Below are 18,361 nucleotides of genomic sequence, written 5' to 3' on the forward strand. Positions count from 1 at the left end.
TTTTTCAAAATTAAATTCAAAATATATTTATTTTCACTCACAATAAAAACATAGTATACACAGTTAATTAAAATCACATCACATGATAGAAAAAGCATAAAAGGTATTTATTTTCTCAAAATTGATTCCTTTAGAATTCTTTTTCTTGGGTACCATCATGATATTTACCAGCGGGTGGCTCCTTTGCACAGGATGACGGCTAGATTATGGGTACCAGAACGGCACCTATTTCTGCCGTGAAGCAGTAATGTGTAAGCATTACTGTGTTTCGGTCTGAAGAACACCGTAGCTAGTGAAATTACTGGGCAAATGAGACTTACAACATTACATCTTAATATGTCTCAAGGTGACGAGCGCAGTTGTAGTGCCGCTCAGAATTTTTGGGGTTTTTCAAGAATCCTGAGCGGCACTGCATTGTAACGGGCAGGGCGCATCAATTACCATCAGCTGAACATCCTCATCGTCTCGTCCCTTATTTTCATAAAAAAAAACTTATAAAAAAGGGATAAGATTATTTTTTCACTCTAAGTCATAAATCAAAAATATCATAATAAAATTTAAAATATTCTGTTTAAGCTTTTACCAATCAAGCCCTTTCATATGATACCCAACATGACATGGTTAATCCATTCTAAATTTGCGCCCGTTCCTTTCATAAAGACCCAATTTTTTTTCAATGTATAGTTGACAAACGTTATGCTTGTAATATAAGATGGTATTACTTGCCGAATTTCATATTGCTAGGTCCAATACCCTATACATTTTGATTCCCTAGAGATTGAATATACGTTTTTGCGACATAAATGGCCGTATCTTTATATTATTGTCGTGTCCTAACTAAAGATAGAATAGAGAATATTTTTTTCTAAATTACTAATAAAAAAATATAAATAATAGATTTAAGATCCTATTGATAGTTAATTACATTATAATATCATTTAATAATGTATAACAAAGCCAATAACATAATTAATATCTTCCGATATTAAAAAAGATCCCAGCTTAGAAGCGATATCAAAAAATTTATATCATAATTTAATTATTGTATATATTATGGATAGGAATTTGGAGAAGCTAATAATTTTATTAAAACATTAAGTACACTTACTTTTGCACGCCTCGAACGCGAATCGGCGAGGTTATGCTTTATAACCGACCTGTCAAGGTCGCACGGTTTCCACTCTTTAAACTGCATATTTTTTTTTTCTATAACTCTTACACATTATAAAAAGCACATTAATATACAGCTGAGACCCTAATGAATAATACTGATACTTTTTTTAAGTTGTCGAATACGTATTAAAATAAAAAGGGTTCATTAAAAAAAATTATCGTGGACGTCAATTAGTCTGTGGTTAAAAAAACGGCGTGGTAGGGATATCTCGAGAACGATTTAGAAATAGAAATAGAAACACACTTTATTAGCAATAAAAAACACTCACACAAAAAACAATAATTTACAATATTAATTAAAATCTTAAAATACTAAATTAAATAACGTAACATATATTATAAAAAATTAAAAATAAATAAATAAAAATAACAGTGTGAGCGTGATTCCCTTCTAAAAGGAGCTGACTCAGTATATTGTTGTGTCAGTGCAGAAGACACCAACACAACACTGGTTTTCAGCAGCCCCTCGTGACATTTGAAGTAGAAAGTTCTTTTAGTCTTCCCATTGCAAATTAATTTGCGTAGGTATCAAAGTAAGTAGTGTAATAAAATAAAAATAAATAAATATTAAATCATACTAGAATCTGCACGTAACTGTATATAATATAATAAACGTGGCATTAGGTACTATAAATGAGATATAAATATATTGGTGAACTTGACGAAACGACTTTATATTTTTTTCACAATTTTCAGAATTAAGCAGAGAAGGTTCCTTTCGAAAATCACTACTGTAGGCCTTCGCGTTTTTTTGTAAAAAAAAAACGCAGGTGATTCGATTTTATTCGAAATTTATCTTAAAAAAAATGTAGCATTATCGCTCGACGAGTGTACTTAATACTATAGTATTAAGTACTTAGATACTTACTGTGGATTTTCCAATTTTTATTACTTCGTATTTATTTTATTAACGCACTTATGTGTTTCACCTTTATTTAATCAATAATTCATTAGTGTTTCTACGTAATGCTAGAAAGACACTACATGCAAACATTTTAATTTCGCCGCAACAATTGTAAAGCATAGTCGAATCACAGGTTGGTTTAATTAAATTTACAATCCGTGTGCACGAAGCTTTAAAAGTTCGTCAGGGACATTCAAACCGGATGGAAAGATGTAATGAGTGTCCTCAAAGCGACTCTATTTTGATGTTGCCGTAATGAGCTCGGATGATCTTTTTAAATGAAAACATTTAAGAGTATTTTTACGTCTAATTTAATTTGGATGAAATTACAAAATGTATTTTGTGAGTTTAGATTGAGATAGCTTTACTGGGGTTCGTAATGAACTCATTACCTACTGTTTATAATTAATTTACTTCCTATGAACTTCATTTATATCATAAAAATGATGATGTGTTTTGTATTCAAAATAGTTATGCAGCATAAGACTTTTTATGTTGCGGCCATATTTTTGCGATAAGGCGAAAATATGGAATTTCGCGCGTCTGAACAAGCAATTCAATCACGCAATTAGTACTCACTTTCTTTTCTTTCTTTCTTTCACCTGTCATTATTATAATTACTAGTTTTTTTTTTTGTTACTTTAGTGTTCTTAATTATATTATTATTAAATAACTTGTTGAATTAGTAAGGTTACGAAGTTATATGTAATTTTTGTTTTCTTGTTATTGCTTTTTTTTATTATATTATTATTTTAGTACCCTTCATATATGTCACCTGGGTTCTCCGGAAGACCAGCACTGATCATATCACCTGTGGGCATGACCAGTATTACGCTGACGTGAACTCAAATTTTGCATGTTAATATAAATTAACAAATAAATCTACTTGTATACTAGGTTTAGTTTGCAGAATAAATGTTTTTTTTTCTTGTTCTTTATTTCAATGCCATGTCATGACGTATATATTTATTCACTTCTTTTATCTTAATATATAAATATTTATTTTGTACGTCTGTTGTAACTGAACTCCTCCTAAACGGCTGGACCGATTTTAATTAAACTCTCTGTTTAATTAAAATCGGTCCAGCCGTCTCTTTTTAATTGAAGTCTCTGCGTCTTCAGAGGGATTCGAGAATGGTTTAGATTCACAATTGAACTACCTCCTAAATAGCTGGACAGATTTTTATGATTTTTTGTGTGTTCCAGTGAATTTGAGATTGGTTAAGATGATCAATTCCGTACATATAATATAATTCTCCTGCTCATGTGTATGTTAGTGAACTCCTCCTAACGGCTGGACCGATTTTTCAAATTTAAGACATGTGTACAGGACAATGTCTGTCGGGTCCACTAGTATAATTATATGAAGAAAGTGATATTGAAGTTATTTCTCTAATTTAATTAAAAAATTAAGGCATTTGCTTAGCAAATAACACTGTCAATACATAACCAATACCTCAGTGTCCTATAGTGTTTTATATTCAAATTAGTACTGTAGTGTTTTTTTGTGTTCAAAACTTTTTTGTCACGCGGTCACATTTCGAAATTCGTCATTACGTGTATATTTACTTACAATATATAAATTTAAACAATTTGTTATGTTTTTAAAATGATAACACTCACTTCTAGGATTAATACACAAATTAAAATTTTATAACGATACGTCACTCGAACAGTTAGCTCAGTTGGTTAGAGCACCGGCACGGAACGCCGGAGGTCGTGGGTTCGAGTCCCGCATCGTTCATATAATTTTGTTTTTCAATTTTTATTTGTGTATTAATACTACTATATGACTTTCAAAAGATAACATATTGTTTGGATTTACAAGAGGATGTCGCTCTTTAAGTCAAGTAAATTTCCTAATATGCAATTATTGGGGTTGAGCAGGTTATCAACTGTAAAGTAGATCCTGTAGATGAAGCCACAACCTGAGAGTTGAATTTGTTTAACTCGACGCATACAAGATTTTATAACGATACGTCACTCGAACGGTTAGCTCAGTTGGTTAGAGCACCGGCACGGAATGCCGGAGGTCGTGGGTTCGAGTCCCGCATCGTTCATCAAATTTTGTGTTTCAAATTTTATTTGTGTAATATATAAATTACTTGAGGAATAATGAAGATATAAGCGATATTTTCACATGGAAGTAAGCTGTAACTCCTGCCTGTTACAATGCAGTGCTGCTGTGGGGAATTCGGAGGGGTATTTTATTTTTATTTATTTATTAGATCCACTAGTGATAATTACATTAATTCAAGCCACAATAAAATATTTAATCTAAAGTTAATTCTAAATGCATTATCGTTTAAGGTAGATACAGCATGCAATTATTACGAAGCTTACAAATATTTATATTAAATTAAGTACTTATACATAATTTAAAAAACGTATTAACTTATTACCGAAAAAAAAATCAGTTAAATATAAAATATATTTTGTTAATATTACAAATAATTTAATTTATCACATAATAAAATTTTACATCGGAATGCTTTGAGTGAGTCCCCGAAAGGATCCAAATGTTTGCAACTATCGTTTAGTATTTTAGACATCCTGGAAATTGGTGAGTTATTGCCGAGAACAGTTTTTCGAAAAGGTCTTTGATGAAGTGTTTTTGCTTTGCGAGGATATCGAAAGGGAACATTAAAGAAAGATATTACATATTAAGTTTCATTAGCACAGTAATTACATCGGTGCCCTTCAAAACGAAGTACAATAATGCTTGCACATTACTATTTCACGGCAGGAAAAGGCGCCTTTTTATTCAGTATAAAATAATTAACAGTTTTGGAGTTATTTTTCTTATAATATGCCATATGACCTTCTTATATTCTTACTTTTTAGTGAATTAATTTTCAGAATGATGAATGATAATTATTATATTACTAGCTGACCCAGAAAATGTTGTATTGCCATATAAAGTAAGAAGAAAAAAATAATAATTAAAAGTTTTGGGGTATCAAAAATAGATGACGACTGAATCTCCGGCCAAATATTAAATCGTACAATAAATCTAACAAGTATAGCTAGCTAAGATTAATTTTGTTTTTTACTTCCTGAGAAGGATATAAAGATTCTAATTAGTTATTCATTTAAGCTATTCTTTCAATTTGATTCCTGAACGACGCGGGACACTTTAAAGGAAAAACAAAATTGTTGTTTTTATTTAATTCCGCGCATTTTCATATTTATTCGCCTTTTAAACCTTCTCTGGACTTCCACAAATAATTCAAGACCAAAATTAGCCAAATCGGTCCAGCGGTTCTCGAGTTTTAGCGAGAATAACGAACAGCAATTCATTTTATAGATTCTTGAACGCTAAATAAAAGCACATTGCGTGTAAACAACACACGAACTTATTCTTTTAGTTCATAAAGCCTGCTTAGTGGATTTTTATTAAGTTTGTACATGAGGTAATGCTTCGAAATTTTGGAATATTTTTTTTTGAGAATCAATCGATTTTTCTTTATCCTACTTAACTACCGTATATCTTTTGTGTATGTGTACATATTTATAATAAAAATCATTTTTATTAATGCTGGGAAAAACTGTCTATTGAGATTTTCGTAAAATTTTAAGAAACGAAAAATAAGAAGATGTATTTGTTTATATTTTTCTATTTTGTCTGTTCGACGGGAAGAAGAAGACAGACTAACAAGGGTTAAAATAGAATTTCTCATAAATCTGAAGGTTTTTGTTTCGAGTATAATTTTGCGTTTAATTCATGAAACCAAACCTATAATAAAAACGGGTGTTACTTAGACCAAACGACTGAAGTAAAACAAAATAATAATTTATAAAATAAACAATTAATAAATTTGCATTTTATAAATAATAATTCATAAAATTAAAAATAACAGATTCCAAAAAAAAATTTTATATTAAATATATTTCATAAAAATTATTTTAAAAATATACTCAACTTCGTTCACTTCGCCTTATCATACATTTCTATAACGTCTTCTTTTTGTTTTTTTTTTTGAGAGGAGGAAATACTGTTACGTATTTACGCCCCGGAACGGGGAGTAATATGTCGGACTCGAGTGTCCGCGTAAGCGGACGCCCCATACCGACTAAAACCTCCTCTGTGCTGTTAGCAGCCCTGGCTTTCACAGCGAAATAACGTCTTCGTCACTGATTCACCAGATTACTCCGCAAGTCAAGCCTGCGTAAAAGGCATAAAAGGCATAAAAGGCATAAAAGGCATTTATTTTCTCAAAATTGATTCCTTTAGAATTCTTTTTGATGTCATTTCTTATACTACTAGATACTACTACCGCTTCGGAAACAAATGGCGCTCTGAGAGAGAAGAAGCGGTGCAAGAAACTCTCCCAGCATTCTTTTTTTTTTTGCGCTCTTTTCAATAAAAATATACAATATTGTACAGTTGCTATAAAATAATCACAATCTAGTCCCAGGCTGTCCGATCATTTAGATATTCAGCAGTGGAGTAATAGGATTTACGACAGAGCCATTTTTTTATAAAACATTTAAATTTATTTATAGACAATGCCTGAACAGTGGCTGGGACTTTATTGTAGAAGTGTATACATTAAAGTGTATACGTAAAGAAGTTTTACTTCGAAAAAGGTCGAGCAGAGTAAGTCAATGCATAGCTATTTTTTTTTTATTATAATAAGGGACGAGACGAGCAGGACGTTCAGCTGATGGTAATTGATACGTCATGCCGATTACAATGCAGTGTCGCTCAGGATTCTCAAAAAACCCAAATATTCTGAGCGGCACTACAATTGCGCTCGTCACCTTGAGACATTAAGCCTCATTTGCCCAGTAATTTAACTAGCTACGGCGCCCTTCAGACCGAAACACAGTAATGCTTACACATTACTGCTTCACGGCAGAAATAGGCGCCGTTGTGGTATCCATTATCTAGCCGGCTTCCTGTGCAAAGGAGCCTCCCACTGGTAAAATAGATAAACATATTTCAAATACTACCCAAACCTAAATTAAACAAATTTAAAGGTATCTTACATTGTTGCAAATCTGAACTTGTCGCAAAGGTTTAATTAAGATTCTTCGAATTAAGATACAACGGATCCGTTTCAAGGAAACTGGTGATAAAGTTTTTAGTTTTAAGCATTAAGTACTGCAACCTGCTTTGTAATACAACTTCTGAACGGAGCAGAAATACAAGAATCGTAGAACTGCAACGAATGGGAGAAAACTTTATCAAGAACCAAGTATTCAATCTGCTTTCTACATTATTTCATTTATTTATATTGAACTAGCTGACCCAGCAAACGTTGTCTTGCAAAGACAGTGAGTCAGTGCAGAGAAAGTGAGAAAGATACAAAGATTCTAATTAGTTATTCATTTTAAACTATTCTTTCAATTTGATTTCTGAGCGACGCGACAGATCAAAGGAAAAACAAAATTGTTGTTTTTATTTAATTCCGAAAATTTACATATTTATTAACCTTTTAAACCTTCTCTGGACTTCCACAAATAATTCAAGACTAAAATGAGCCAAATTGGTCCAGCCATTCTTCAGTTTTAGCGAGACTAACGAACAGAAATTAATTTTTATATATATAGATTAGTGCCTGCATTTAAAATAAGAACAACAAGATCTACACACACATATCAGCTTGATGTGTTAACAAGCGGTACCAACATCATGAACAACCATAAAATATCCCAATAAATACTTACATTTATTTAACTAGTGTAAATATTTAAATACTATCTAATATATAAAATTCTCATGTCGCGATGTTTGTAGTTAAACTCCTTCGAAACGGCTTGACCGGTTCTCATGACATTTTGAGTGCATATTGGGTAGGTATGAGAATCGGACAACATCTATTGTACATCCCTCTAAATGTTAAGAGTGGTCCACGCCAAATTTTTTGACATATTTGTTTAATTATGAGTCAGCATTAAAAAATACATACAACTTCAAATTTTCACCCATCTACGATCAACAGTTACTTTTGTATCGCGATTTTCATATCGGCAATACGTTTGCTGGGTCAGCTAGTTTAATATAATTATCACTAAAATTTATGATATATATGATTAAAAATAACTATTATTAGTTGGCACTGTAGTAGTGCCAACTAACAGTTGGTAGCATCATCACGGTAGACGGCCGTGCCCTATATAAGCCAGAGCACTAAGTTCGAGGAGGCATTTCCATATCCTATTTCCTCTCCCTCCTTTCCTTTTCCGAGATAATACATAATAGTAAGAATTGTCACTATTCTGCTACTGTGACCTTACGAGTATATGCCAATTAATTCCTTACAGATTCATATTAAACGGAATGGACTTGGTTCTGACAGCTCAACGACTTTAGAGTGTAAATGGCGTACAAGATATAATATTATTTATTTATTTATTTATTAAGGCTTACCAACTAGATACATAATTTTACATATACGAAAAGTTAAACATTAATAAGTGTTACTATTTACATATCTAAATTAAAGGTATGCACATCGTTACTAAACTAAAAAACTAATGCTAAAAACAAATTAGAAAAATAACAATAATGAATTTACTACTAATACTAATACTACATAGTTACTAATCTATATTTAAGCCTTTTAATGACAAGGACACCTGTTTTTATAAAAGTTAATATTTGAAAATATATCGATGTTATGATCTAATTTAAATACTTTATTATAGCTTATACATATGATTTGAATGGGAGAGTTTAATTCGTAGTTATTTCTATAAAATTTAATAAATATTGGGGAATAAGTACCTATTCGACAATTAAATGACGATACACAAATGCCAATATTTTGAAGAAAATCTGGACAGTCTATTAGGTTGTTTATGAGTTTGTAAAGAAAAATCAACTGGGCCGCCTTTCTACGCATTTCCAGGGAATAAATTTCAAGATTAATTAGCCTTTTTTGGTAATCATAAATACGATAGGTTTTATCGATATAACTGATGCAATTTTTGTCAATTAATTATAATAATATGTACGTAGCAGTAAGAATTCTCAATGTTCTGCTACAATGGATCTTATAATATGCCAATGAATTCTTTAGTTTTATATTTTACTAGCTGACCCGGCAAACGTTGTGTTGCCATTTAAATTATTTTTAGAGTTGAACCGTTTCTTGGACATCGCAACATTAATTTATTTTTATAAAATAAAAGATTTTTCTAAATTAAACGTAGCCTAAGTTACTTCTTATTATATCAGCTATCTGCCAATAAAAGTCCCGCCAAAATCGGTCCAGCCATTTCAGAGATTAGCCGGAACAAACAGACAGACAGACAGGCAAAAATTGTAAAAAATGTTATTTTCGCGTATGTACCGTATAAATATTCATATACATGTACTAACAAACGGTTATTTCGATATTACAAACAGACACTCCAATTTTATTTATATGTATGTATAGATCTAATGTAACGGACTTAGCTGTCGATAGCTACGTGACATGTACGCCATTTGTGCTCTACAAATGGCGTACAAGATATTATGTACTTTTCTTGTTATTGTACAAGATATTTTTACAATTGGTTATATTATTATATATACTAGATAATTAGCTACTAATTAAAGCAGAATATTGAATTTGCCCAATATCCTTAAATTTCCAATTAATTCTATACAATTCCCATAGTAAAGTATACTAGCTGGCCCAGCAAACGTTGTATTGCCGATATTAAAATCACGATACAAAAGTTACTGTTGATCGTAGATGGGTGAAAATTTGAAGTTGTATGTATTTTTTAATGCTGACTCATAATCAAACAAATTTAAAAAAAAATTACAAAAAAATGAAAAGAAAATTGCCGTGGACCACCATTATCATTTAGGGGGATGAAAAATAGATGATGTCCGATTCTCAGACCTACCCAATATGCACTCAAAATTTCATGAGCCAGTCAAGCCGTTTCGAAGGAGTTTAACTACAAACACCGCGACATGAGAATTTTATATATTAGATAATATATATACTTAGTCAGGCCATAAATACTGTTACAATTAAAAATAAACAAACTATTACAGTTGAATTTGGAATCTGTCATTTTTATATGATTGTTCATTAAGTTTTCTCATTTTGGTGCCAATACATTGTACAATATATTGCGATATTAAAATGGTGGTGATAAAGAGAACTGAATCGCTGTGATTGCATTACACAAAGTAGATATGGAGCCAAATGCAATTTTTAAAACTCTCCATACGATTGGTATTAGTAAAGTTTTTGTAAACCGGGCTATCAATAGGTACAATGAGACCTCCTCTGTTTGTGATAGAAAATCTGTCAGATCTGGCCGTCCACGTAGTGTTCATACAAAAAAGGAGCTCAAAGCAGTAAGGGAAATAATTCGAAGAAATCCTGTCCGAAAGCATAAGATTTTATCTCGGGCGCGATTTTATGAAGCTGTACGTAAAGGGAGGTCACAGAATAATTTTGTGTCAGTAGTTTTTCCAATTTTACCACCCTATTATTTTTTAAATTATCAGTTAATAAATGACCAGTTCGTGTCTTATCGGCTGCAATACTAAGTTATCTTTTGAAATACGTGACATGGTTCTAGGTGCTATCTTCATCTCACGAGATAAAATCTTATGCTTGCACAATACGGATGGTTTTCAAGGAATTTACTTCCACGTACGTGAGCAGTGGAATGAGCTACCATGTGCGGTGTTTCCAGGACGATACGACATGGGTATCTTCAAAAAAGTGCGTACACTTGTTTAAAGGGCCGGCCACGCTCTTGTGATTCCTCTGGTGTTGCAAGAGAATGAATGAATGAATCATCTCTTCCATAAAAAAATTTCAATATTTAAATGTTTCTCTCAGTTTTGCAGTACAGTATAAATGGTCTTGTACTAAAACAGTTGTTGAAGTAAATAGCAGACCTACAAAGATGCAAATGAAGCAGTATCATGCTGAAACTTAGGAATTACGGAGTACTCGAGACTACCCGATACGATTTCATAACGTCTATTTATTTAGCATCATTTAATTATGCTGAACAAACTTCGTCAGTGGTTGTATACGTTTCAGTTCCAGATTGTTCGCTAGATCAAACTTTAACGTTTATGTATATATTGTTAGTATACTATTACGTTTTTTTTTATGAAAATAAGGGACAAGACGAGCAGGACGTCCACCAGCTGGTAATTGATACGCCCTGCTCATAACAATGCAGTGCCGCTCAGGATTCTTGAAGAAATTCTGAATGGCACTACAACTGCGCTCGTGGTGACGAGTTAAACAATGTCTATAACTAATGTCATCTTATGTCTCAAGGTGTTGAGACATAAGATGACATTAGACATATTTTTATGATTGCTCTAAGGGTTTCTTAAAATTTTATTTTTCATATTTAAATAATGTTTTGTTGAAGCTATTTATTTCGTATTCAAATATTGTGACCTTTTCAGGGGGACAGGGGAAAATGAAACGTCGGGTTAACAAAATAATAATAAAAAAATAACTTTAACGCAAATGAATGTAAAAATACAGTTACAATTACACGAGTTTTAATACCTTAAAATGTATAAAATTTTAATGTATAACACTCGCGTTAATCAAAGAAAATACAACACTACATTTTAATATGAACATCTGATGAATGTCGTGCCGTTTACTCGTTGTTTTCATTAAAAAAAAAAAAACACTAGAAATGTTAAGTACTTGATGAAGTGATACCAATCCGATGGCTACTCAAGTGCCTGTTACATAATTAGGAAAGTACCCGGAGGCGGAACTGAGAAAATTACTCAAATGCCATAAATTATTTATAGGGATCTCAAGTAGAGCAAGTTTCAAGAGCTTTTCGGTATTACACAGCCCCTCATTCAATGCCTTTGTCAAAGTAATTATGCCTTATTTTCATTTGAAAATAATTGAATGGAATGAATATTATTGTTGTTGTATTTCGTTTGATCTCCTTAAATATTATAATGGTTTGAATAAACGCATAGCTTTTTGGTCTGATAAACAAAAATAAATATAAAAAAATAAGTTTTTAGTGTGTAAGATTAAAATTCAGTGAGAGGCTGGGAACCAAAACTGCGCCGATTTCTGCCGTGTAGCAATAATGTGTAAGCATAACGTTGTTTCGGTCTGAAATTACTGGGCAAATTAGTCTTAACATCGCACAGAATTTTTGGGTTTTTCAAGAATCCTGAGTAGCACTGCGAGTAATGGGCAGGGCGTACCAATTACCATCGGCTGATCATCCTGCTCGTCCCGTCCTTTAATGTCATAATATAAATAGAAGACATTATTTTCTTGTGGAGCTGAAATTTTTAAAAGACGCTTATGTGGGAAAGGCTACTATAACTTTCTCAACTATTCCACAGACTGAAAATGGAGCAAACGCCGGCAGGCTATTTAAATTATTTTGATTAAAGAAATTTAAAAAAAAAGAAGCCCGCTGAGATACCGGCACCCATTCTTCTCAGGTCTGAGGCATAAATTTTCAATAAATAAGACTTATTTTAATATTTTCTTGCTAGAATTATTGTTATAAGACGCTTATGTGGGAAAGGCTACTATAACATAAATGAATTTCTCAGCGATAGCACAGACCGGAAATGGAGTGACTGCCGTCAGGCTATTTAAATTATTTTGACTGTAAAGAAATTTTATAAAAAAAAAAGAAGCCCGCTGAGATACTGGCACCCATTCTTCTCAGGTCTGAGGCATAAATTTTCGAATGTATGGTAGTTTATATTTTCTTTTTCCATAAAAAGATACACCTGTTCTTTAGTTCCGAATAACACATATATATTACAGATGGTGATCACGACGGGCTGACTGCTCTTCTTGGTTCCTCGTCACCAGACCTTGCTCTGACTTCGGACAATTCCGACAGCTTGCCGACACCAGAACACGATAACGGTAAGTGACATCTATTATAAACATTTACAAACAATATAAATATATAAATAAATAAATATAACGGAATAATACTTACACCATTAGATGCAGTGTGTTTTTTTATAAAAATAAGAGATTAGACGAGCAGGACATTCAGCTCATGGTAATTAATACCCATTACAATGGAGTGCCGCTCAGGATTCTTGAAAAACCTTAAAATTCTGAGCGGCACTACAATTGCGCTCATAAGATGTTGTCTCAATTGCCCAGTAATTTCACTAGCTACGGCGCCCTTCAGACCGAAACACAGTAAAGTTTACTCATAACTGCTTCACGGCAGAAAAAGGCGCCGTTGTGGCACCCATAATCTAGCCACTTTCCTGTGCAAATGAGCCTCCCACTAGTATGAAGTTTCAGAGTAGGTTTTAGTATATGATATCTTGGTGATTACTTATCCGGAACATATATATTTTTTTAAATTAGTTGTACCTATAATAATTCAGTCATTGACATTTCATTATACTTACATGACATTTCATTTAATGAAAGGTGCGGGGTGCTTTATTTATATGGCAAAACAATATTTGCCGGATCAGCACTTGTAATATATAAATAACTTAACATTAACTAATTGGTTATTTGTAGCATTATTTATTCTCGTAAATATAGATAAGTGGAGAAATAAACTTAACCCCACAGGCCTAGTGTCTCATCACCAAACGGCACAAAGATGTAAGACTCACTAAGACCGACATATTTGCAACGTATGCTGTCTTCGGCAGACAAAACAGCAGCCCCAGCACCAACTGACGTAACTTGGATATAAGGAGCCAGAGTGTTGACGCAAGTTGCGTCTCCTGTTGTGTTAATCAAAAGATTACCTGAAATTTTACCATTGTAGCAGACCACAGTGGACATAAACACACATATATACACATACCTACAGTTACCCTTCATACAAACTTACCTCGGTTACTAATTTAATAACAAGATGACGATGTCGATCTTAACATCAATTATTAACTTAAGTGCCTTCATGACTACTTACAATATTTACTCGTAATTCTGCATAAGCTCATCATTTATTTTTCGCATTTATTTGTATTGTACTTAGTTCAGGGGCGTGCATATCATATAAGCAAGTGCCTACCTCGTTATAAGCCAAAATAAATAAAGCACTAGTGTTAAAGCTGATTTAGTATAATTTGGTTCCGTTATTTTAAACTTCTATTGAACACCCACTCATAAAATTTTTCCTTACGCTAGACACTAGATACCTACAGAAGAAATCTTTGCATATTAACGGCCGTTTTCAATAACGTATCTCTAGTTACGGATACATTACTGTCACCGTTTAATGACAAGATCTTATCTTTCCATAGTTATGTCCAATATAGTTATAGTCCAATATGTCGATATGTATATGTCGATAGGTTATTGAAATGTAAGTAAGTGTAAAAGGATAGATTTTTCTTACCTCTAGTAAGTTAAACCAAGGATAGATAGGTTATTAAAAACCGCTGTTAATAGCTCAACTACGACTCGTTAGATCCACAGTGCCTACCTAGCTAGAAAAACAATTCACGCCCCTGCTAGGTATAAAAATAATTTAGCAATTGCTGTTACAAAATTATTCAAACATTAACAAAAAAAATATGTGTGTGCATGAAACTGTTATAATATATTCAAGCAAATGCTACAATTTATTTCGTAAGCATATATTTGTATCATCTGAGACGAGCCGTTAACCTGAAAAGTTTTCCCCTCACACCGGAAGCTACAAATTCTGCCATCAATTCGTAAAGCCCATCAATCTTCTTCTGCCTTCTACTTACGCACAGTTTCCGATCTATTACTTTGCCAATTTGGTGGTAAAATATAACAACATACTATTTGCAATTTGAAAGATACGTCTTATAGTCGTACTCAGTCATACGAAAGGCTTCCAATAGTTATTTATGCAACTGTTGTGTAATAAGGGGTATTAAAACACGAATGTGGTTGATAATAGTATCACATGAGTGTTTAAATACTTAATTAACAACAGTTGCATACAAGACTTTATCTACACCCATAATATGAATCCTCTATAAAAGATTGTGAAACAGTTAGCTTACTGCTCACATTAAAAAAGCCAGTCCTAGTAAACATTTCATCACCTAAACGACTGTTGTAATATTGTACTTAATTTAATTACAACACTCGTTTGGATGATGTAATGATTATTAGGACTTTGGGTATTTTAATGTTGGCAAGAAGCTAACTGTTATAGATTCTTTAATAGAGGATTTAAGGCATGGGTGTAGATTAAATTGTTTATATGTGATAATGGTAATCAAATCCTATTTTGACGCCTATATGCATAGTATACTGTAAGTCAATACTGATAATATACTACCGTTTGGACTAACAATGCGTGCTGGAGAAAAGAACAAATCTACAGGAGATTTACCAGTGGGAGACTCCTTTGCACAGGATGCTGGCTAAATTATGGATGCCACAACGGTGCCTATTTCTGCCGTGAAGCAGAATGTGTAAACATTATTGTGTTTCGGTCTGACGGGTGCCGTAGCTAGTGAAATTACTGGGCAAATGAGAATTATCATATTATATGTTTTTAAAATTTTATCATCACGGAACTAAAACATTGTAATTATTATGACGGGTACTCACGATAATATATTTTTTGATGGCGATATTTCGATCCAATTGCATGAATCAGTCCCGCTCGGACCACGATTCAACTAGATACCGCACCATCTAAAAACAATAGCTTTTTTATTACGGTAACTATTAGATGCTTGTGTGCGTGGCATCTCGACACTCAATAGCATCTTTCAAATTATGTAACATACGCTTCGAGTTATTTTACATTGAAATTAATCAAATACAAAATACTTTCTGATGAAACGTGATCCCAGTGTCTTTCTTATTTATTGTAGTATTATTTTCACAAAGATTTACTATGCAATCCGGCATTTGAAATTAAAAAATTTGCAAAGTTACTATGTCGCACGTCTACGTCACACATTGTTCGAGACTGGCTCGAGTACGCCAACTTGGGCGTAGTATAAGTTGCCGTACTTTGCGACTACGTCTGCGGTATCTATTTGGAGCGCAGCGGAAAAAGAAAGGAAAGCAAAAATATGACGCATGATAGTGATGAAAATGTAAAATAACTGTAGAAATAATCTAATATTCCGTTATTGCATAATCTAAAATTATGCGTCATAGATTCTACCATAAAACCTATTACACCACTTTCTGTACAATCTTTAATTCAGTCATACTCTTTGCTTTTTCACGAACAGCTCAAAGAGAATCCGAGTCCATTCTGTGCTCTATGCATTTCCAGTTTTCATGCTGATATATTTTGTTGAGCGCATAATAACGTTACCCGTTGCTCTGACAAAACTGAAGACGTAATTTGTCTTTTGTGTTTACGTTTCAATTGTCGTATTCAATGTAGAATGCAATTATAATGAAATTCATAGAAATCTTAAATAGGAGGGAACGACAGGAGTTAACGACATAGGTGCCGACAAAGAAAGCGTGTAGAAAGGTACACCTTTCTAAAATGCCGTCAACGCTCCTGTAATTCCTTTCCACTCATTAACATACAAGAATTACCTGTTCAGATATATTATAAGATTAAATTCTTCTTCGTCGGATTACTGTTGACAGAGCAGTCGTGGTCACTTCGAACGACGAACGATTCTACGCCAGTTATCCGTGGCCGTTGCTTCTCTGGCACATGGACACATACTAATATATTGAGAGCCAGTTTTTTTGGTCGGTTATACTGCGAAAACTACTGAACCGATCACAATAATACTTACACCATAAGAAACAGCGTGTTTCGGAGAAGGTTTTAGCATAGAGTAGAGATGGATACTTAGGTTTAAGTATATGATATTATGTTGGCGATTACTTATCCGTAACCTTTATTTTTTTGACTTAGAAATAACTATATATTATCAATACAAATAATTTAGTCTTTGACATTTCATTATATATGACAATAATTGTTATAACGTTGTGAGCTATAAATAACATAACAGCGACTAATTGGTTAATTATATTATTATTTATTCTAACTCGTAAATAGATAAGTAGAGAAATAAAGACTTAAAGAAAAAAATACTAAATTCATAATACGTATTTGATTCATCAAGAGAATTTCCTGCCACATTCAAAAATAGACACATAATTTTCTAGTGAAATAAAATGTCTCTTTTGGACATTTCCTTTAACGCACGCCACCTTTCAAGTGAGATATTAAACGGCTGTCAAGGAGCACTTTAGTTGGCGAAATAGTTGGAAACGTCCTTTGCGCCCTAAATGTACAGTAAATATTTTATCAGGATCCTTCACTTGAACGCTTCATTGCGATGTTGGAGGTTCGGGTATTTTTTTATTAATTGAATAGTCTCACTGCGATTAAGAAGTCTCTTGTACTCTGCAGAGCTTATACAATAGTTGAAGATATGAGTGTAGTACCTTTATAGATTTATGGTGTATGTGGATGATGCAGCTACTGTACTCAATAACTTTTGTATTAATTTACATTAACTTTTTTGACTAACTCGTGTAAGACATTGACTATTTGTCGTTTGAGTGTGTTTGTTGCATCATTTTACATTTTACATATTATATTGTAATTGAAATGATCTGTAAATCTTGATATAAAACAGTGGCAATGAGTTTCTTGCTACTTCTTCCCATTAGCTCAACCCTTTACGAAGTAGCGGTAGATTCAAAAAGAAAAATATTTTATTTTTTTTGACATTCATAAGTGTCATTTCCGTGACCTACCTAAACTGATTTTGATCTGAATTGAGTGTGTGCATAATTTGTACACAATATTGGTAATACACACACTGCATCATGTTATTCATTTTATATCATTTGTATGGTTTCTTATGTTTTATTTACTAGAGAATGCTGTAGAAAGACAAAATACTACAGCCACATCCTTATTATGGGATACTGGAATCTTACCTCACACACAAGAAAATAAAAGCACCAAAAAAATCAAAAATTTCAACTGGAGTAGCCCAGGGGTCTGTTCTTGGACCAGTGTAAAACTCTGGCTACTTACATTCACAGATAAGATAGTTGTCTTGGCTTTTGTCAATTTCTAAAGGAATATTGCAGGATATCCCTTTGATCGCCTAGTAGCAAAATAAATGGACAGTAAAAGCTAGCTCATTGAAATCGCTCCAGAAAACCTTTACTTTTAGATAAGCGATTGTCCTCACATGCTGTTATTTCGGTCCCACTTTCAAAATTTTCTGGAAACATCTGTTTATAGTCGAGAAAGCATAGATTTAAATAGTTTTTAAAGCTTATGTAATCCTAACAATATCTCTTTCTGGCTTAATAGGAACTGATTTTGCTAAATTTGTTCAAACTTACAGTATTTTCTTTTAATATTTATTTTATTTCG

General features: G+C 32.7%; 1 protein-coding gene across 2 annotated transcripts in view; it reads left to right on the forward strand.

The window, feature by feature from the left end:
- Positions 1-18,361, forward strand: part of LOC126972325 (uncharacterized) — a 768,748-nt gene that overhangs the window by 633,324 nt on the left and 117,063 nt on the right. For both annotated transcript variants that reach the window (XM_050818997.1, XM_050818996.1), the window contains one exon: positions 12,829-12,933. In XM_050818997.1, coding sequence (XP_050674954.1) covers positions 12,829-12,933 — 105 coding nt within the window. The remainder of the gene's footprint in view (positions 1-12,828; positions 12,934-18,361) is intronic.

The sequence above is a fragment of the Leptidea sinapis genome, chromosome 26 (assembly GCF_905404315.1).
Source record: "Leptidea sinapis chromosome 26, ilLepSina1.1, whole genome shotgun sequence".
In the NCBI taxonomy this organism is placed as follows: Eukaryota; Metazoa; Arthropoda; class Insecta; order Lepidoptera; family Pieridae; genus Leptidea; species Leptidea sinapis.